This window comes from Pararge aegeria, chromosome 3 (assembly GCF_905163445.1).
Source record: "Pararge aegeria chromosome 3, ilParAegt1.1, whole genome shotgun sequence".
In the NCBI taxonomy this organism is placed as follows: Eukaryota; Metazoa; Arthropoda; class Insecta; order Lepidoptera; family Nymphalidae; genus Pararge; species Pararge aegeria.
The window spans coordinates 7,861,650-7,884,423 of record NC_053182.1 but is presented as its reverse complement, the minus strand read 5'-3'; the positions used below and the strand labels follow the sequence as shown (position 1 = coordinate 7,884,423).

The 22,774-nt window shown below is 36.8% G+C and overlaps 1 protein-coding gene across 1 annotated transcript; it reads right to left on the bottom strand.

The window, feature by feature from the left end:
• Nucleotides 1-8,208: 8,208 nt before the first annotated feature.
• Nucleotides 8,209-22,401, bottom strand: LOC120637248 (large neutral amino acids transporter small subunit 1). The gene is made up of 5 exons (XM_039908978.1): nucleotides 21,564-22,401; nucleotides 15,434-15,652; nucleotides 11,670-11,940; nucleotides 10,630-10,954; nucleotides 8,209-9,371 (listed from the first exon to the last, which is right to left on the bottom strand). The coding sequence occupies exons 1-5, from the start codon at nucleotides 21,844-21,846 to the stop codon at nucleotides 8,979-8,981; spliced, it is 1,491 nt and encodes a 496-aa protein (XP_039764912.1). The 5' UTR covers nucleotides 21,847-22,401; the 3' UTR covers nucleotides 8,209-8,978.
• Between the last annotated feature and the right edge of the window lie 373 nt (nucleotides 22,402-22,774).

Below are 22,774 nucleotides of genomic sequence, written 5' to 3'. Positions count from 1 at the left end.
ACTCTCTTGTTGAACAAAATACTATCATAGGTCCTTACGTAGGGTCCGTAACTTCATTAATTTAAGTGAACAGTTTATAAAAGTAGCGCAACTGAAAACTAAATAAAAATCATTGTCTTTTTTGAGTGTTCATTTTTAAACAAACGTAGAAAACCCTTGGCGAACGCGATACAAAAAATAAAGTTTCAGTGTAACTTCAATTCGTAGGTAACATTATAATTAATTTTAATAAATACTTTACTTTGACATCATAGCAATCTCAATGTTAAATCGGACGATACAAGCAACATAGTAGTTCAATCATATTACCCGTTCACTCTTGTACGTATTTTTATTTACTATCTGCAAAGAACAAACATTTCCAGCTACCGCCATATCGTAGATAGCTAGAATCAATATTTTATTTAACCAATCAGACCATGACTTTTTCAGCACGAGAGAATATATAATAAATGTTACAGTTGTGATCCAACGTCATTGTTTTAACTCATGGACATCCATAGATCTCTTGTAGCGTCTCCTCCACCGACTCCCTGCGTGCCGCAACTAGCTTGATGTTGGTTGTGCAATAAGCAGGTATTGAAACCTAGTTAACTCCTAATAAATAATAGTAGTGTAATTCTTAGTAAAGATAACTTTAATCAGTTATAATTTGGAAATGGCATTCATTAACCGGCTAATGAGCAGTTTTCTTTTGTCAACGTTGACTGGGTTGATTGATCGGTCCTGTGGAATCGATCACATGAGCATGTTACGTTTGTTCTATGCTCGATTGTCCAAATTTAGATAATGCTTTACCGCAGAAGACCAAGTACTTAAGTAGACTTTTTGTAGTTCTTGGCGTTCTCGGCACCTAGACCACAATTTTACATCTACAGTTGCCCGACTCACTAAGTTTTGCAACAGGTGTTAAGTGGTGGCTAGATGTTAACCCCACATTATGATGTATGAGTTGACAACTGTCTCTATCAAATTAAGTTTGCGTTTTGTATGCAGGCGAGGAGAGGCAACTTGTTGGAAAACTTAGTGAATCGGGCAGCAGGTTGAACCAATTAGAACTTATTTATCTAGAATTATACCGAATTCAATAGGAGCAAAATAACTATGACTTTACTTTAGGTATCGCTCCCACCTCCACGCTCTAGTATCTTTACTATAATAACATAGAATCATCTTTATCGGAATAGATTTCCAAAGGCCCATTTGAAACTTTTATCAATATTTTTAAATATATTTCAACGAGGTTATATTTTTATAATTTTCCTGTTAAGGTGTGAGTGGTTAAATAAAAATTATATTTGTATAGAATATCTACCATATCAACATGATATACCTAGTTATTATAAATTATGAAAATTAAGCTTCATTTGCTATACTCCGCGAAAAGCAGGAGAATCTGTATGGTGTAATGCGACTCGATGTTATTTAGTTAACTTTATGTAGTTATTATGAGGATAAAACGCGGTGTTTGATATTTACAGTAAGCACTTTGGCTTTCACACGTTTAGCATTTTTGGGATTTCAAGTCTATTTGTATGTTCAGATCTTCACTTCTATTTAAGTCCTACCAGGTTTTGAACGAATGAAGTAATCACAACGCTACGTAGATAAGATAATAACCTGCTTCCAACTGAAGTATACTTAGCTTTTTTCTAAATTATTTAACAGCTCTGGAAGTCCCAGAACTAGTTAAATAGGTAGTTGATGTTGCACTCTGAGTGAACTTACAAATATAGCGATTTGGATTTTATCATATACACTATAGTTATATATATTATTTAAATTTACATTACATGCTGCATTGTCGCATTAGGATAACTTTTTCCTGTAATGACAAAAATGTAAGATGGGAATAAATAAATAAATAAATGTAGCCTGCAACTTCCTAAATAAAATCGAATGCTTTTTTTTAAGTCAACTGTTCAGTATAATTATCGGAAATAGTGATGAAAATCTTTTAAAACACATTTTAATAAGCCACTTGGATGTGCGCGGTCAATCGCACCTTATTTGAAACATTCATTTTCGTTTGCTATTCTCTATTATTATCAGTGGCGTGCATAGAGGGTATGCACAGGGTATGCAGATGATATAAAACGAAGATAATCTCCAGTAAGAGTTATAAAAAACCTAAGGATAGGCATTGTAAGAGTTATAACGAAAATAGTGATGAAACCCTTTTCCAACACATTTTAATAAAGCCACTGGGATGGCGCGTTCAATCGCACCTTGTTTGAAACATTCATTTTCGTTTGCTATTCTCTATTATTAATTATTATTGTGTCGTGTGGTGACGGCAGATCAGAATACAGTTGTCAGCAACCCGATTTCCCGCGGGTGTCGTACGAGGCGACTGAGGGAATAAAACGGAGAGCGGGCAGTAGTGTCCTATGTGCTACTAATGCTACCATCTACTGCTATCACCAATCCGCCTGCACAGATTGGTGATTATGCACAAATCCTCCAGTTTGGAGAGGCCTTTAGTCCATGATGATGATGATGATGATTCTCTATTATAGTTATTCAGCTCATTGTCTGTAACAAATGTCCGGATGATAGTAATCAGATTATAAAGACACATACATAAGAGATGTGTTAGTCAGGAGTTAAATTTAGTCAAGATTTTTTTTTTTAATTTGGAAAACAAACAGTTATAAATAAGTTGTTACAATGGATAAACTTAATTATAGATATTACACAAGCCAATAAAGTCTTCACTATTAATTAAAATTATCTTAATGATACGGGAAATATACATACCATTAGTTGATTTTTTTATAAGGGCTAACCTGGGAGTGGTTAAAAAACGTGGTAATGTTGGTATACCTAATATCTACAACTGGTACTTTTACGTCTTTTTTTCGTCCTTACTTATTAATTTATCTAACATTTTCATGATTTCAAATAGTACCTACCTAAATAACATTGATAAGACACCCTTTGGGAAACTGAATTATATTGATGTTTAAATATCCATTCGTAAAATTTATTTTGGACTTATCACCTTGTACAAATATTTTGCCGACAAAATTCTCCCGGTTTATGGGATGTACTTACCTACCTGTCGTAGCTCATGATTTATCAACTAAAATGGAAAACGTTGGATAAGTAACTTACCTAACGATTAAAGAGCGTTTGGGCACTACTTCCTATTCCAGTCCGAGAAAATACGCCCCGAAAAGGTCGTTTTACCTCAGAATGCCCGCAGTCCAAAGTACCTCAGAGACGTCACAGTAAGCATATGAGGGAATTATTGGTCTGGTGGAAGGCTACAGCCGAAGCTAGTTACGGAAGTTTGTATGTGTGTATGTTTGTTACTCCTTCACGTCACATCAACTTTACCAATGCGACGAAAATATGGTATGGCATTCTTTTTTTATTTATGATAACGTAGATTATACCATAATGTAGTTTGTTACGAAAAAAAGACACATGACACCGGAATAGAAACAAATTTTAAATATAGGCAAAAGGCTTGCACTAAGAGTGATCTCTTTCTTTATCTAAACGAAAGGAAAATACATGAGAGACGGAAAATCCTAATTAATTACGCAAAACACCCTCGATTTTACCGTGGATTAACTTCTTACCTCCTAATAAACATGATTCCCGCTTAATTTCTAAAAACCGAATTCCACGTCTCTGAGCTATAAGCATATAACTAAAGTTAGGTATAGTTTGCCTTATCAAACTTCCCTAAAATTAGATTTAGGTATGATAGTTGCACCCTTCGGCGTTACCCCTGGTGAATAAGTCAGTAGGTACTGTATGTAACTTTTGCAATTGTGTAAATATAAATACGTAATGCTACTTAAGATAAACTTTCTCAAATTTACATACATAAAGGAAACCTTTTTTATTTTATTCACTAGTTTAGTTATTTCTATTTTTACAACAAACTCCACTAAAAAAAATAAGAAGATTGTGTAAAAATGCGACAAGTCAATGAATGTTTTTTTTTAATAAATTAAATCCGATCTGGATCGAATGCGTTGTACAAACGATCGTAGTCGTTATTTCGTTAGTCCTAGATAACACGATGGGTCGTTGAACTTGAACCCGAAGCGTGGGTTGAGAAGGTACCTACGTACACATTACATCTAAATTTCCTGAAATGGGTTTTTAACGTTTCGTTACTTAATTTTTTTTCTTACCAGTCTTATACATTTATACACATGGCTTTTTTACTTTTTTATGTAGTTTGGTTCAAAATGAGAAAGAACGCAAGTGCCAAAAGAAAAGACGAAATGAATTATACAATTTTCCATTAAAGCTTCGCAATTATAAACTGAATTTTATTGGAACGAGTTAGGGAACAATGATATATATATAATAAACATTACTACGAGTAACTACAAGTAATGTTTATTTGAATAAGTTTTTTTAAAGTATGACTTTTTATGTATGTATGTATTTATGTCAATAAAATGTTGTAGGTTATCCCTTATATAATGTGCCCCGAGGGAAGGAATATCGTCCCGTTGCAGCCCTTGTAAAAGCCTTGCCAAAGTAGAGCAAGGCGGTCCACCCTTGCTCTTCCGCCAGTCGGTCTCTACTTATTTCGGTTCATAAAATACATCCCACTGACAGACAGACGGACAGACAAGACGGCCATCTGTTGGCGTTGGCACTCTTCGTCTAACTCGACGGTCTAAAAAAAAAAGGGAAACCTTAAAAATCGTTAGGTCACTCAAACGTAACTTAACGATCAAAGTTCCTGATGCAGACATTAGGTTATGCGTTATTCAACTTTAGCGATATCCTTGGTCATTATGTTTGTTCAAGTGACTTTTTACTGGGTTAACGCCGGACACGTTTTTTAGTTCCGTAATGGTTATGAAACCTTAATTTCCTCTGTTGGAACACAATAGAGACGTCGCGTCGTTGCCAAGTCGAGCTTGGCTTTATAACGATTCGAGTCTTTCTTACGTGTTAGTTACACGCTCTATTGAATTCGCAAAATTTAGCTGTTTTTTTTCAGTATTACTAACAGTTGTACCTACGTGATTTTGTCTGCGTTTTGAATGTGTTGTCATGATTGTAGAAGTGACGGGGTTTTCTGGTTTTTTTTTGCAATCTTATTTTATAGTTCTTGTAATTAAATTAACCAAATTTTTTACACTACCTTTATAAAATTTTGATCGAAAAAGATAGTAATTACCTACTTTAAAATTTCACAAAATTCATATACGCCATTCTTCTACGAAATATTTTTCATGAAAATATTTTTCGCTGAGACAGATATTTTTCCGCGGTAATCAGATCTAGCCTAGATTGTAGCTAGGCTAGCCAGCTAGCTATCAGTAAAATTATCGTCGAATGTAGGGAGTAGAAGTGTCTGTTGACGGCTCAAGCAGATGGCTCACCTGACGGAAAGAGGAAAACCATCGCTTATTAAGCATCGTCAACCTATTTGCAGGTGATGCAAGGAAATTAAATGTCCATGAAACTGCGGTCCTGTATCAACCTCAGCCTCTCAGGTGTTAAGCTTTATGCGCCCGTTCATTACACCAGCAACCACGCCGTTAACATTGGAACACAGCAATGCATCTTGGTGACAAAAATAAGCTAGGCGGTAGTATTTACCCGGACGAGCTCTGTAACAAAAAGCTCTACTACGTCTGACTACGAAATAACTGCTATTTATTCGCATCCAGTGTGCCGTGTCATTTGTGTGTATTATGTGTCGTGTAGTAACGACAGGCAGAGCAGACAACTGTTTTTACCACCACCTGATGTTGGGTGTCGTACGAGGCGACTAAGGAAGTACAACGGAGAACGGAACGTCCTCTCTGCGATCTACTACGATCACCAACCCGTCTGCCCAGCGAGGTGATTATGGGCAAACCCTCCCGTGGGAAGGGGCCGATATATGAGATAGGCTATTGATGATTCCTATCCCATGAGTATCCCTACATATATAATATGTGAAAAATCCTACACGCAGCGATGGAGTAACAGATTGACGTGATTTTTTCATATAGCCGATCTGATTGTTCTGAGAGAGTCATTAGCAATATATGCACGATTCCTATCGAAACTCTTCTTGGATAGCCTACGAGTATCTGCTATGTTTTGCATACCGGATACCTCTTGCGAGATTTTTTACCTGTTTACTTTTTCGATCGCGTTGACATCGTCATAATTATATCAACCGATAGTCCTCTGCTGGACATAGATTTTTTGTAGGGAGTTACAAATACCACGGTCTTGTGCCGCTTGGGTTCAGTGGCTCCCTATGATTCGTTTTTTATCATCTGCCCACCTCATCAGGGGGCTGCGGTGCGGGGTCGGCATTCCAGCACCTTGGGACCACAACATCTATAGGTTTTCCGAGCTATGTGGTCCGCCCATTGCCTCTTTAGCTTCGCTTCTCGTTGACCTACGTCGGTAACTCGGTATAGTCAGCGACCACGTTGAGGAGCCATAAGTCATTACGCACTGTTCGAAGACTATGGTCTTCGAGCATTGAGGTTTTTTGGACGAAAAGATGACACGGAATTTCCCGAACGCTGAACGTGTGTCCTAGGTATACGAATTCGATGACAATTTTGAGTGCAGTGCAGTGTTATTAACGGTTACTGGTCGAAGCGGAACATGACTATTAGACATAATCTCTATCATACTTATGTTGTATGTATGTGTGAATGAGCATCGTATTTTGGTCTGCCTAAGACTCTGCCACTATGACTACATCGTCAGCATACTGAAGTGGACTCGCCGTCGATGTTGATACCAAGTTCGTTCCAATCCAGCAGCTTAAAAACGGCTTCGGGAATATAATATCTACTTTTGAACTCTTCGGTGCAATTGGTCTCGCAGTGTGATACTGTATACGAAATAATCCTTTGGTCGCTTAACAACGAATTGTATGGAGTCCAAAGTGCGCTATCTAACTGTAACTTTTTGTTGTCCTAATAAAAAACTTTACGAATCTCATCTGATTGAGGCCGCTAACTTAAACCAGCTTGGACTTTGGCAACTGGCTTCCCTCGTACTGGAGGACCCTCTTCCAACTGGAGGACCCTGGAGGAGGAAAAAGACTAAGCGGTGATAGCCCAATTGGTAGGACCTCGACTTAACTTACGGAGTTCGAATCATGCACACACCTCTAACTTTTCTTAGTTATGTGCCTTTTAAGTAATTAAAATATCACTTGCTTCAACGATGAAGGAAAATATCCTGAGCAAACCTGCATGCCTGAGAGTTTTACATAATATTCTTAAGGGTATGTGGAGTTCATCAATCCGCACTGGACCAGCGTGGTGGACTAAGTGACCTTAACCCCTTCTCGTGGGACACTCGTGGCCTGTAGTGGGCCGGTAATAGTAGGTATATAATGATAATGAAAAAAGTAAATAATTATAACTTTTAATCCCTGGTTGCGCTATTACGATTTTATATTATAAATGGTAGTTAACCTTCCATCGAACAAGTAACGTATCTAGGTAGAAAATCTCACAATAGCTCTCAGATAGTTTATGGGAAAAGTGAAATAGGCATCAAATCCTGGAAAAATGCACAAATACAAAATATAAAGTCGCTGTGTTATGAATGAATGAATGAATGAATACACTTTTATTGTACACCATATAGAAAATTTACAGAGATACAAATACAACAAGCACAATAAGGTAGAACGTACAATTTGGCGGCCTTATCGCTAAATAGTGATCTCTTCCAGGCAACCAAAGGCATACAAGAATATGCTATACGAAATTAGTAGTTAGTACAACAAACATTAGTGAAATAATAGGATTTAAAACTAAATTAACATAAAATAAACATAAAACATACATATTATACATAAGATAAAAATAAATATATATCCCGAGCATAATTATGTATTATTGACATCAAGCTAAATAAAACGGTTAGGTACCAGAGAAAAGTTAAGGGGTTTAAGAGCATAGACCTAGAACGCTCCTAGTGGTGAGTTTCAACGGTCATTATAGAATGGGACCTCTGTAGTGACACGCCTACTTTAACATTATTTAACACAACAGTTACAAGTTTATTTTTTTCATTTCGTATTATGTGTTAGTTAGGTGTCTAAACTAAGTACTATTTTTTAAATATAAGGGTAGCTTTATTAGATATTATTTTATTTCATAATAAAAAATAGGTACCTTATATCACATTTCACTTATTAGATAAGAAAAAAATACTTTTTAAATAATATAAGTGGTGATAAAATAAAAAACAGCGTTCTGTATATACGAAATTTATTATAATTTCCAAGTCTAATACAAACTTAATATTATTTTAAACGTAATGCTTTATTCGAGTCATTGACAAAAAGATCTTAACGTCATAACGCTTACAGGCGTCCAATAAATAACATGAATCAAAGATTTAAATCGTTAGACCTCGCCTTAATTTTAAAATTTCAAATGAGTGACCTCACACATTACAAAGCATCATAGTTCTAACACTAATATAATAAATGCGTAAACGTTTGTTTGTTTGTTACCTACGGTCAGTTCAAGGACTACTGCACCAATCTTAATGAAATTTGGCACATATAGATGTCTGCAACTTCTACATCCTGTGAATATAGTAACATATAATACTATTAACACCTAAACCAATCCTGACTAATTTTTTTCACAGACATAACTGAGGACGAACATAATAATTATTTATTAACATCAGAATAACAAACATTATCCTGAATTAAAAAAAATCCGTAACAAATCCAATCGATGTCACGGGTCGTAGTTAGTTACTAATAATTTAAATCTTTAACATAAACACACTGACATGATATAAAATAAACTTAAAGGATATGATAACGCACACACGGTATGAATTTCGCGCCAGTCTTAATTGGTTCGATTCAACTTAAGTATGAAAAGATGATGGTGTATTTTTTATATTATGCCAGGGTATAATCAGCGAAAATTACACACGTCAAAAAATCGAAGGTCAGATCCAAAGAGAATATAACCACTAAATTTTGGTCAGATCATTACAAATCATAATTCTTTAGAATTCTCGGGTAAGCTTAAAAACATTTTTGAGCAAGTGAGGTTGAAATTGTCACAAAATTTGAGCATCCAACTAGGTTTATCCTTCCACATAACGAATACGTAAAAGATGGGTACTCCAAGAGCTATAAACGCTACTCCGATACCTACTTCCTTTGGGCATGTAAAGCACGAACATACAACAAGGAATGTACAAACGATCAGGAATGTTATTGGTAAAATTAAATTGACTCGGATTGGCCGCATCAACTTCGGCCGAGTGTATCGCATCCATAAGAGGCCAGATACTGAACAAAATATGAATATGGCTTCAACTGCGGTCACGTACACCATGAGGGCTTCCACGTCGTTCAACATCAGCAGCAGCAATGTCACCAAACACTGAAATAAGCAATTAAGAAAATTGAAAAGATTCAGCACGAAAAAATTACTTCTCCGACTTTGAGTGATAGTTATCTACCTATATAACTTTAACACTTCAATAAGAACCGATTTTTTCCCACTGTCCGATACAGTAAATCAGTATCTATATAATTTGCGGTTTAAGAAATGTATTGTTTTCATAAGAAAAATATTCACATAAATTAAAACTTATAGGCTTTTACATCATTAAGGTTTGCTAGCATTGCATTATTCAAATCGAAACACAGCAATGCTGCTTTACTGTAGAAATAGGCATGGCAGTAGAACATCCACAAACGAGCAATGTCACAAAAAGCTCTATACCTACTTCTTATAGTAGTAGCCCGTTATAACCTGTAACCGACCACCGTGAAACATGTCAAAGTAATGTACAAAAATGTAAACATGTGATAGCCCATTGGGACTTCGACTTCACTTTTGGGATGCCGAATTCGAATATAAGCACGCAACTCTAACTTTTCTTATAGTCATATATAGAACTTAAAGTTATGTGCGTTTTAACTTTTAAGCAATTAAAATATCACTTGATTCAACGGTGAAGAATCATCATCACAACCTGCTGCATGCCTGACAGTTCTCCATAATGTTTTCAAAGGTGTGTGGAGTCCACCCATCCCTTTTCATTGTTGGAAGAGACCCGTGTTCTGTAGTGGGCCGGTTGAAACCGTTCCATCCGTTTCAATGTTAAATAGACAGACGGACAAAGCGGTCTTTTCTTATTCCGTCGGGTTGGCAGGGCCAAAAGAAGTGTCCTTTTTATCTCTTGGAAAAGGATAGTACCATTTTTAAACATGTAAATTTAGTTTGGAGATTTGTGTATGTACAAAGAAATTGCCATTGATCTACCTGTCTAGCGCCTACCATAACTGATAGGCAAAAGCTCATGAGACCGTAGGTACGCAACCACTACCTCATAATCCTACTATTTGCACTACATACATACATACCTACTATTAGCATTTAATTTTTAAAGGAACCGTATTCCCATGAATAAACGTTTTTAGAAAAGCCTAAGTATAACTTTTTCATGTAGCTGTTAATCTCATTAACCTTTACAGTAACAATGACATTAAGCTACTCAACAACTTTTGATCAACGTGTCCAGGTCCTGATCCGAAATTTAAATAATCGTGCGCTTTCTCTAATGTTTAAAAAATGGCATATACTTCTTGAAAAATTAAGTCATATTGTTACCTACAAAAGAGTGCTCACTCACCATAAAAATAAGGGAAGGCACCGGAGTCAGCCTTTTTACATCAATGAGGGAAATCGCCACCGGTAAATGTCCATTCCTAGCTCCCACGAAGAAAAGCCTGGACGAGGTGTAAATAGCACCATTGAGAGATCCGAAGGTGCACAAAGCCACGAAGAGAGGCATGATCCAGGAAAAGACACCCAGGATCTTGACGCTGAATGTAACGGCAACAGCTTCTGAAGCCATTATCTCATTTTTTTCGAGCACAGCGAAGTAGGCGACGTTGGTGAGCGCATAAACTAGCGTCACTACTGGCATGGAGATGCAAATGGCGCGAGGTAGGTTTCTGAAATGGTAAAAAACAGATCTTAATTAATTTTGGTTCAAGGGGGGTGGTTAGGGGAAGCTATAATCTTTTTTTGATAAGTCTAAATGCTTGTTTGTTATTTATGGTCGGCTAAACCAGCGCACGGATCTTGATGCAATTTGGCACATATTTACCTTGCACTCTGGATACATACGGGCGTAGGATTTTATCCCGGGAATACTTACTAACCTTTCCTGCAGCATTTAAAGAAATATATAAAAATGTCGCTGAATTCGCGGTCAAACTTTTAATATATAGTAATAATGATTGCTAACTAGGCCAAAACACCCAAATACAAATCTCTTTTGTTTCTTCTGCGAGACAGCCTAAGTTTACATACATATACCTGCAGGATTTATTAATGTTGGTAGCGGATAGTAATAAAATAATTTGTTTGGCGCGCTGATAAATTTGTCTACTTATGTACGACTCTGTAGATGACAATGAAATGCAGAAGAAATTTTATCATAATCTCGTAAAATAAATTTCACGAACAACCCTTTCATCAAAAATAGCAAAAAAAGACATTTATGTTCAAATGCCACAAAATCTCACATCTTGGACATGAAAAAAGATGGTTCGATTTTCTCATTAAAAAGAGATTACTTAGAGTTTCGTACTAGTGCAATGGTAACAACTTTTGCAAGTTAACTATAATATACGTAGGTATATGGCTAATGACGAATAGACTTACTTATAAGGGTCCTTTAGTTCTTCCGTAACGAAGTTAAGATAGTTCCAGCCAGAATATGAAAAAAGTCCAGTGTAAAATGCAATGGCAATTTGTCCTGGATCTGTTATAGTGCCCTCCATTATGTTTTCCAAGTTTTTCGTATGGCCCGAAAACAAATACCACAAACTTGCGAAGAATGTAACCAGCAAGGCCAATATCTTTGCTGCTGTAAAGGAATCTTGGACCCGCGTGACCCATTTCACGTTGTAGCAGTTCAGGGCGGTGAGAAAACCTGCAAAAACCAACAGAGCTTCAGTTAAGAATTTTTATACCGGACAATCCCTGAGTGGGGCTTTAGCGTGGTAATGCAAATCGGAAGCTGCAAGACTTTGTGTACAAAGTGCAAAGTCAGCAACCTTGTACCTATAAAAGCCATCGCCAATACTGGTTATGCAAGCTAGCATGGGCAGTAGGTAAATATTTTTTGCAGGAGCAAGAAAAAGGACACAATATTTGTCTTCGTGCATGGACGATCGAGTGGATTAACTGATATTGAAACTTTATATAATCTCAGTTTTATAAAGTTTCAATCTTGTTTTAAAATATAATATAAATTGTTTCTATGTGTGCCTTCACCTCTATCATCCTTGCAAATATTTTTTGAAAAGACAGCCTATAAACGTCATTTGGACAAATAAATAAATGAGGGGTCTGGTGAAGTTACAATAATTAAGTAATTTTATTACGAATAACAACACACTAGATAACATAATCTTAATTGAAAAGTTTGTTTTGTCTTGATAACCTTTTCGCTTTTGCCTTGATAACAGTATCTTTAATGGGCAGAGTTGAAAAGAGTTTCTACTTAAACTGCACCTTCAAGGCCAATGTATATAGATTGTATCTTATAAGCCAAGCGCGCTCTAAAAAAGTACTCATCATTTTTTCTATAAGGGCTCAGGCATGATATTGGAGCCTATCTTGCATAAAAAAAGAGTTATTATGTGCCCTTACGTTAGGTGTACGATCGGTTAATTCGCGCAAGTAGGTACGTGTCATGCGGGAGGAAGCCGTCATTATCCTGTCAGGCGCAATCAGTAACGCGCCATCGCAGCGTAATATAAAGACGCGGTTAGAGGCGATATCCTGATACCCTGGAATGAGGCGTTCATTCATTGTTATCCCCGCCATCTTTGCAATTGCGATGCTGACTTTTTTATTGTGATATGAATTGTAAAACGGAGCTGTGGCAATAAATCCTACGATATGAACCACTTTATAGGTTTTGGGATACATGGGTAGGTACCTACATCATATCTCAGGTCTCTTCCCACAATGAGAAGGATGTACTACCCCGTGCGGTTTTGTGGAATCCACACGCCTTTGAGAACATTTTGTTGAACTCTTAAGGTTCCTCACGATGTTTTCCTTCACCGTTGAAGCAAGTGATATTTTAATTGCCTAAAACGCACAATGCTTAATAAAGTTAGAGGTACATGCTGGGATTCAAACTCGGCCCCCAAAGGTGACACTGAAGTCCTCAACACTAGGCTTTCGCAGCTTACCTAGATATCTGGTACCTATATCTACCTATATAATATGAATTTAAAATTTAAACTGCCATCAGTGGCTTTCCATTTAAACAACAGACATTTTTTATTGATTATCTGCCAAATGAATTTAAAAGTCATAAATATAGTCAGTGTCCTTCGACTGGCATACGACAGGATGTATGAAGACAAAAAGTTACAACATCCATTAATGAAAAACTGCATTTTAAGTTCTCCGAATTGAACGCTGTACTCGCACATACCGGGAAGGAATGAAGTTACCGAAAAAATAATAAGCAATTTAAATACCTTCTTTTCTCAGTAACACCAACAGGGACTTGTAAATTAAATAATATATATCTACATAACGTACAGATAAGTAATTTACTGCTCAAAATTACGGTCATTCACCTTTTTACTCTTAAAATATTGACGAAAGATACGCATTATTCTAAATTATTATTGCATCATCCAATTCGGTTTTTCGGTGGGTATTACAATATACCTACATACATTTACCTACATTTATCACAAATTAGATCTTATTATTATACTAGAAATTATTTATACTTATAAATTAATTGGTAGTTCCAGCACTAACTTGGGCCTCAAATTTTAAAATATAAATCCAGCCCCTCACATTACTCCTGTACGTACCTTTCGCTATTCACTTGCCACTTCATGACCGTTTCTAGTAAGTCATAATTTATCAAGTGCCATCAAGTCAGTTTCTACATTATTAACCATTAATTAATGAAGTAATTATTTGTTCTACGTCGATCCTAGGTCTTTTAAAAAAAAACGGTAAACGAAGCGTCGGTCACAGATGAATACTGGATAGACATGAAGCGAGTCGATGAAAGCCACTGGAAACAAGGGGCCCAGGAACGTGGATATGGCGGAACTGCCTACAAGAGATCTATGTCCAGCAATGGTCAATCGGTTGATATGATGATGATGAAATTCCGCACATTAATTCGAAAAGTTATAGGTGCGTGCCGGGGATTAAATTCGGTGATTGAAATGGAGACTGACGCCCAATCAAGAGGCTACTACCGCTTCTTCTTAACAAATATGCAAAAACTGAAGAATACATGTTGTGCCGATCCCTTATAGCATAGAATCAGGGCAAAAAGCCTTGCAGCCTATCTGAAAATCGAACCCAGAATCTCACGATCTGAAGTCTAACAGATCTTTTTTTTTGGTGTAAATGACCGACCACCCACGGACGCCCTACCTTATGGTAAGCAGAGAACCATTGCCTAAAGACAGAGTTACACTTCCCAGGGCTTGCAAGCAAAACGTCCTGCCCTGCCGCCCTGTTTCTATCAACCTAAGGTGTTATGTCTCATGTGCCTGTATTTCCTCTGGCAACCACGCCCTTCAGACCGGCATTGCAACAATTCTGCTTAGCGCCAGAAATAAGCATGCTAGAAGTACTTTTACAGAACGCGCTCTGTCATAATAAGCTCAGCAGTACTACAATAAAGCTACCAACCAATAAGGCAGTAGCGAAATGCATATGTTTGAAAAGGATCGAAAATAAAACTGTAATACTGGCAGAGGTGTAACTACCTATACTCTTAAATTATTGAAACATGTTTCTGATGTTCGTGGAGTAAGCATGAACGATGGAATCTTTTCCGGGAACTCGACAGGTAATGCGTATTTAACGAGCGAAGTATCTTCCTTTAAAGGCTCTTTATGTTTTAAATTTTTAAACGTGTGGCAGCTAAGGTATCGATGATATTAACAACATTTTAAGAAAAATAAAAACAATAGTTTCGTTGATTTTTAAATCATTTTTAGGATAGTAGTTAGAAGGTGTTGGTAAATTATACGCAGTGATTATTTATCGTTGATCATTTTTACAGTAACTCTGAAGCAATATTCTAATTGATAGTTCACCACACATTTCATTCAATTTAAAAATTTTGGAGCAGTTGATCAAACTAAGTACCTATTCAAATATTTTTCTGTTTCATGAAACGATCCGAATTGGTTGAATCGATACTGCTGCTGCACCGCACCGCTTGCACACTGTATAGGATGCTTCTTATAACCGTCAATTTAAATTTTTGTAATATTTATTTATTTTTTTAATTTTTTATTCATTGGACAGATTAACTGAGTCACTGTTACACGACGAATAAAAGTCACTGTGTTATTATGAATGAAATTTTAATTAATGGAGAATTGAATATACTGAAATGGTTTTAAAGTGATTTTACTTACATGTAACAATGGCAGCGATGAGGCTCACAGCGTCCTTGGGCGGTTCACAGTGAGGAGTCAGCGGTTGGAGGATATTCTGGGCGAAGGTCAACGCCGTAATGGCATTTCCCGTCGGCACCAGGATGAACAGCGCGCCCCAGAGGTAGAGGAACGCGGGCAGGTCCCCGAAAGCCTCGCTGATGTACGCATAGTCACCACCGGACTTAGGGATCATTGTACCTGAAATACGTTCATAATATATGCATCCAATTATACCTTCACACCCTCAAACAACAACCTGTTGCATATATAGCGGTAATTCTAATTTTGTAACATAAAGCAAAGACGTTTTATTGGAAGTATTATATAGTCTTTATAAACTGCTTTATGTTTTCTTGACTTTTTTAAGAACTGAACCAAGACCTGAACGGAGGTCCATATATGTATAAAATTACGCCTTTATTTGGGTGCAAATAAAAATATATCTGAGTTAAAGCTGTTCTACTCGGACTTAAAATAATCACGGTATACCGATATATTTTGTATGGAGATACATCCATCCATGAAAAGCTTAGGCCATAAGTCTGTCCCAATCCTTATATGAGAAACACCAGCTACCATAATCAGTATCTTTACTAACAGTTGCAAATCAGTAGAGTTTGTCATGTCACCAGAAATGTCAAGTCAGTGTGTCGAATGAAGACCAAAAATGCATCATCTCCTGAAAAGTTACTTAATAGGGATGAAATGAAATGCCGGGGATTGAATTCGGTCCCACGAAATGGAGACTGACGCCCAATCAAGAGGCTACTACCGCTTCTTCTTAACAAATATGCAAAAACTGAAGAATACATGTTGTGCCGATCCCTTATAGCATAGAATCAGGGCAAAAAGCCTTGCAGCCTATCTGAAAATCGAACCCAGAATCTCACGATCTGAAGTCTAACAGATCTTTTTTTTGGTGTAAATGACCGACCACCCACCCATCATTATAAATAGGGATATTTATTATGATGGTAAAAAAATGGTTTATAAAGCAGCAAACGTTACTTAACAGGCCAATCTATATTGGGTATTTGGACAATGGGCAAGAAGGTGGGTCTTGAGCTTTTCATCGCTCTACTGTCTGAGAGGACGCTTAAACCCATCAGTGGGCCCAGGGTATTTAGGTATACCTAACATAAATATTAAATGATTCGGGAAAGCTAATTAATTACTATCCAACAGATGGCAGTTGACAGCGATATCGGGTTAAAGATCACTTTGAAGTTATCAACCTGCCTACCAAACAAATTAATAAATAACTTATACTTATAACTTACACAAATTGCGATAACGGATACCTCTCAGCATTATAATATTAATAAACTGTTATATTGTATATATTCCAAGATTAGGAAGGTCAAATAGCTCAACAGGATTATATTATACAGTACAGTAGGTAATTCGCATGTATATACTTAAGTTCCAAATTCAAAATTTACTATTTAACCTACTAAGTACATAAGTACTTTCGAAAAGCCAAGTCTCTGTATGTAGTAACTCTACTTCTGTTTGCGAAGGCAGACTCTACCAATAAAAATTATCTCATTATTATCTTACGTCATTTTTAAAGTTTTACTCAATGGTTTAAATCTTATGTTATCTGCGTAATATAATATACAATCTATGTATTCCTTTTAATTACAAAGCAATCTCAAAAGAAAGAGTCACAAGGAAAACAATGATAGTCAAAAGAGAAAATGCTTTTCCTTTGTGGTGTCTACTGAAGTTACACGTTGCAAGGTTGTTCCAAAATCCACACTATAGCGATTCATATCAGAAACTTGAAACGTTTCGTGGAAGTTGATTTGATGTCCATATAAGGAAGCCATCGCTCCCGGTTGCATCGCCATAGGCATTGAGACGCGATTGACGGCGCAGCCATTCGGTTTAAATAAAAAGCTTTAAAATAATGATATCTCTGTATGATGCTGAGTGCTGTTTAATAAGGTTGAATACTTTAACTAGTAATATAATAATCTATTTCGTATGTTCTTCACAGCGAGAAATATAAATAAGTTATTCTTGAACATATTCCTCCAAGTGTAAAATTATTATTTTAATTAAACTGAAAATTACTTAATGCGAATTGGAACATTGCATATATACTGAAATCGAATCCGGTCTCGTTACGATCATAATACCAATAGTCTGTTAAGGTCTCGTTTCGAGAAAGTGCTCAACTTTTGAATTGTGACTCGGATACGAAACGTTCGGCAAATTAATTAAATAAAATGAATAAAAAAAATTAAAAGATATCATTTCCTAAAAATTCATTAAGAGCCTGAAGAATTTGGTGGATTGGCTCCAATAAGAAATACAATCAAGGGGCGACTATCGAACGAGAAATAAGGGGCAACAACTAGAGTTACCGAAATCAGAGATCGTTATAGCTATAGCACAGAGAAAGGATAGTCAAAAAGAGGTCTAAAAAGAGCAATCGCGATGTAAGTGCAGAGCACCCACTGCATGGCCAGCATGGGCAGGTGACAATTATCTCCCCGGGAAGAGGATAAATATGTATCTTCTCCCACAGCTTTATCAACACTCAGAGCACTGGCGCACAATTGGAAATAATATCTTAATAATATATGTGTAATAATAAACGGGGGTAAACTTCTCCTATTCCATGTTCCCGTGATTTAGCAGGTTAATTACATCCCCTGTCGGGGGGTATAATTTTTGTCTCCTGCCTGTGCACCCTACTGGCCTCCGATATCTTATAAAACTCTTCCGCTCAAATTTTTTTTTTTTACTTTAATTGAACAATGAAAACAATGAAATTCTAAATACTGAGTATTATATAGTCATCTGAAGGCGCAAATATACTGCGGATGGATTGGACTTGCTGAGTCTTTGAAGTAAACGACGCGCGACGCTCGATATTCGGCTCATGAAAGTGTAAAGTGTGAATTATTTGAACGAGCGAAGTAGGTGTACAATGTCGTGATGCTGGAAAAACGATGTAGGCATTTACCACGAATTCATAGGCGCCAAACTACTGTATCGATCTCTTCTTTAAAACCTATTGGGCTTAGCAGTTGCAAACCTATAGTGCAATGAGCGGGGCTCATGTAGGTGGCAAAGAAAGTACAGTCTTCTTTCTTTGCCACCTACTTTGGGCATATGAAATAATGACCTTACACCGAAAATTAAGTGTTGATGGACTACTAAAGCGGACAGACGATATCAAACTAGTCGCTGCATACAAGTCCGAGAAATTTGAAAATCCTCCTAAAGACTAACGTCGACGAGCATCGGTTGATACCGTGAGTAAGATCGTGGTAATATATATCATAATATTATCGTTCTCTAAGACTTAGACCTACCGAACTAAAGACAAGTACGTACATAAAGGTAAGTACATCTCTTTTCTAGGAAAGGCGTAATTTATATACACTGAATGTGGTTCAGCGCAAGCGAGACAAGATAAACTGGATATTCCGATTTCCAGATACGTGCTACATTAAGTTGAGCTTAGAAACCAGCAAGTCAGGCTTGGTAACTGAGGGGTCTTAATAAGTATTATTTGCACATACCATATGTAACCCCAATGCAGATGGCATTGGGGTTGAATATACGGTATTATAGAATGATTCCGAAGGTCATTTTGGACCTACCAATGCAAACATTTCAACAATGTGAAAAAAAATATAACTATGTACTAACTCTTACTGCGATCAACAACCAGTGTGCCCAGTGCCAATGCACAGGATTTTTGACCTGGGTTTGCACAGATGGAACAATACTTCCCCTTTACGAGTTTTACAAATTTTTTAGGGTAGGCAGTGCTTTTGTGTTTGTATGAAGTGCACTGCCCTGTTCGGCACTGCCCGCTGAAAGAGACCTTTAGTCCAGCAGTGTACTGTTTATAGGCCATTAATGATGATGATGGTCAGCTACTAAGTATTTTTTAGAAAATCTATCTATTTTTAAAACTATGGAATTATTTTATCAGATCCCATTACCACATGTCCACGTCAATACAATAATATAATCAGCGGATAGTCGTAACATTTTATTAATGTAAAACTTTTTTTTTATAAATAGAACAGCTCTACGAATTGATTCCGTTGTATTATTGGACTCAGAGGCCGATGACTGTTATATGTATTTTTGAATGTTAAGCAGGTAGACAAAAAAATATAGGTCAAGTTCAGATTCATAGCAAGTTTCTTATAATAAAATGTACTGAGACTGAGTAGATCTAAAGGTATAAGATGCATAACATAAAATATTGTAGATTCGCATGTAATCTACAATACTTTATGTTACTAACTTAATACTCGTTGTCGCGCGTACGTACCTACAACCATAAAATGATTGATGTTTCTTCTACATTCATTCTTCCGCTATTCTAAAAATATACCTACCCCGGTGACCGGTCTAAGACTTACCGCATCGCATCACCCGCCCGCGTTTTAACTAAGTTTACTCGGCCTGAGATGCATAACATATAATATTGTAGATTTGCATGTAATCTACAATATTTTATGTTACTTACTTACTACTCGTTGTCGCGCGTACGTACCTTCAACCATACAAAGATTGATGTTTCTTTTACATTCATTCTTCCGCTATTCTAAAAATATACCCCGGTGACCGGTCTAAGACTTACCGCATCGCATCACCCGCCCGCGTTTTTACTAAGTTTACTCGGCCCGAGATGCATAACATATAATATTGTAGATTTGCATGTAATCTACAATATTTTTTGTAACTAACTTGCTACACGTTGTCGCGCGTGCGTACCTACCTACAACCATACAATGCTTGATGTTTGTTCTACATTCATTCTTCCGCTATTCTAAAAAAATTACCCCGGTCTAAGATCCACCGCATCTTTACTAAGTTTACCCGACCCGATATTTTTCAAATCCGACCAACAGTTCAAGAGATAAACGTATTGAAAAATAACAAAAAAAAATAAACTCTTTAGCTTTATTATTAACTAGTGTACCCAGCCCGCTTCGGAGGGCTCGATTTTGCTTTATTTTATTTAAACAATAATCTTACATCATTAAATTTTTAATTTAAGTCTCATAATATATTAAATCATTTATTTCTCTCCGTATTCATTCTCTTCTATTCTCTTCTCGAGCGGGTGAAGATAATTATCTACACCCATGTACACCCAACAAACTACTTACAGGATTACTCGTCAGGTCAATCCGGAGATTCCCTGAGAGTTTCATTGAAATCGGTCCAGCTGTTTCGGAGCCTAAACGGAACATACCCACACACTTTCTCTTTTATATATATATATATATATATATGTATATATATATAAGATTCGGCCACCTTGTCAGATTTTACGGTCTCTGACAAGGTGGCCGATATCTAAGATTATATCTAAGATTTAAGACCTCAGCTCACTTAAAACTTTTAAGTATTAGAAATTTTGATAAATTCATCACTAGCCTAATTAATGTCTCTCTGCTGCGTATGGGCAGCTGCTTTCATAGCAGAGAGAAATCTAGAGCTTAGACCGACCACTCTGCTCTAATGTCCATTCGTTTTGGCATCACAATCATAATATCAAACGATGGATAAACAGTGGACGTCCAAAGAGGGGTGGGCTTATTATTGTTGGTCGCCAAACGGCTTAATAACAATTAATTACTTCAAAGTAACTTAGAAAAAAGAGGAGTTGAAAGATAGAAGTTTCGGGTAAATATTCCGTTTAGTCATGAACAAGAGGATGTTTAAAAAACGGACTGTGGATCTTTATAAATGGAGATAAATATCTATCTATGAAGAAGAAGACAAGTAAAATTTAAGAATAAGTAAAGACGCAAAAGACACTTTAGTCTCATTGCCAATTTATTACAAGGTTCACGTGTTACATCTACGTAAGCAATAATCACACGTTGTTTATTAAAAAAAAACTGAAACGTCACCAGAAGTAGTTCAAACTTCTTGGAAGAAAATTTTGGCCAGTCGGAAATCTAATTTAGAACCGCGTAAACTCGCTAACCATAAGACCAGCAAACCAGTTGTCGAAAAATAACATAGGTGGGTTTTACCGCTTAACTGGTACTTATTGTAAAATATATTAAGCAAATAAAAATAATTTAAGATTAGGCATCACCTTTATAACACAGCTTACCTAACTCTGCATAGCATAGAGCTCCAATCATCGATAGAAATCCGGAGAGTACCCATACAATAAGCGCCATGCCTTTTGAACCAGCGAACTTCAAGGCCAGTCTGGGGGACACAAAGATCCCGGACCCCACGATCACTCCTACAATGATCGCCACGCCATTCAATAGACTCAATTCTTTCTTCAACCGAACTCCTTCAGACGATTCCCCTTCCACCGATTCCCCGCTTTCACCAACCTCCATAGCCTTCGGCGTCAACCCTTCTGCAGCGGATACTTTCGTCATTTTTGATTAATCTAATTAATTACTCAAATGTTAACGGTAATTATTAATACTGAATTGACACACAAACTCAGTTCTAAATCCTTCAAGTTTGGGATAAATATCCCCTGCTCTGTTACGGAATGTCTGATCTTTCGTCATGCAAACATTGCATCACATTCATTGACTTAAATATTACTTTAGGATACCGCGGCAAATACCACGTGCTATGAAAAACACCATAGCCTTGTCCTAATAAAGTGTGAAGTCGATTCACCACAAACCAGCTGCTGATAACGTGCGAGGAAATGCGACTAAAATGTACTATTTATTGCACGCGATATTTTATTCATATATTTTGCGCATCCGTTCAAATAGGTTAAAATATTCAACTTATAATAATAAACACGTTTGCCACCACTGAATTTTTTTCATGAAGCTAATTCTTATTTTGGTTTTTACGTAAAGTTTTAAATTAAAATGTTCAGTTATCACAAATATATACGCCGGCAGCGATCGAAATTGCGGTAAGTCGCGACACGGTGGACACACGTTCAACGCTCTCCGTCCCCACTTTACTATTCATTTTACCTCCAAGTTTACCACGAGTCCGACAGTCTGCCGCGTATGTGTGACTCAAGAGTAGAAACGATATTAATCGTTGCAGCGCGCACGGTAATATAGCCCTTAACACCTTAACATACAGCTATTTTCAGATCAATGGTATGACCAACAGTTCATTGCCAAGTTTGAACAACGGGTTTTGGTTGTCTCTTTCACGCCTCTCAACCACGTGTGCGGATGACATACTTTTTTTTAACAATCCTTTTAAATCTGCTCTTTGATAACATCCTCCGAATGATAAGCCTTACGAGATGAAAAAAGAATGACTCGTTGACATGCCCAGGATACGAGCAATTCATTTAGAACTCTACGGGGGTCAATGACAGAC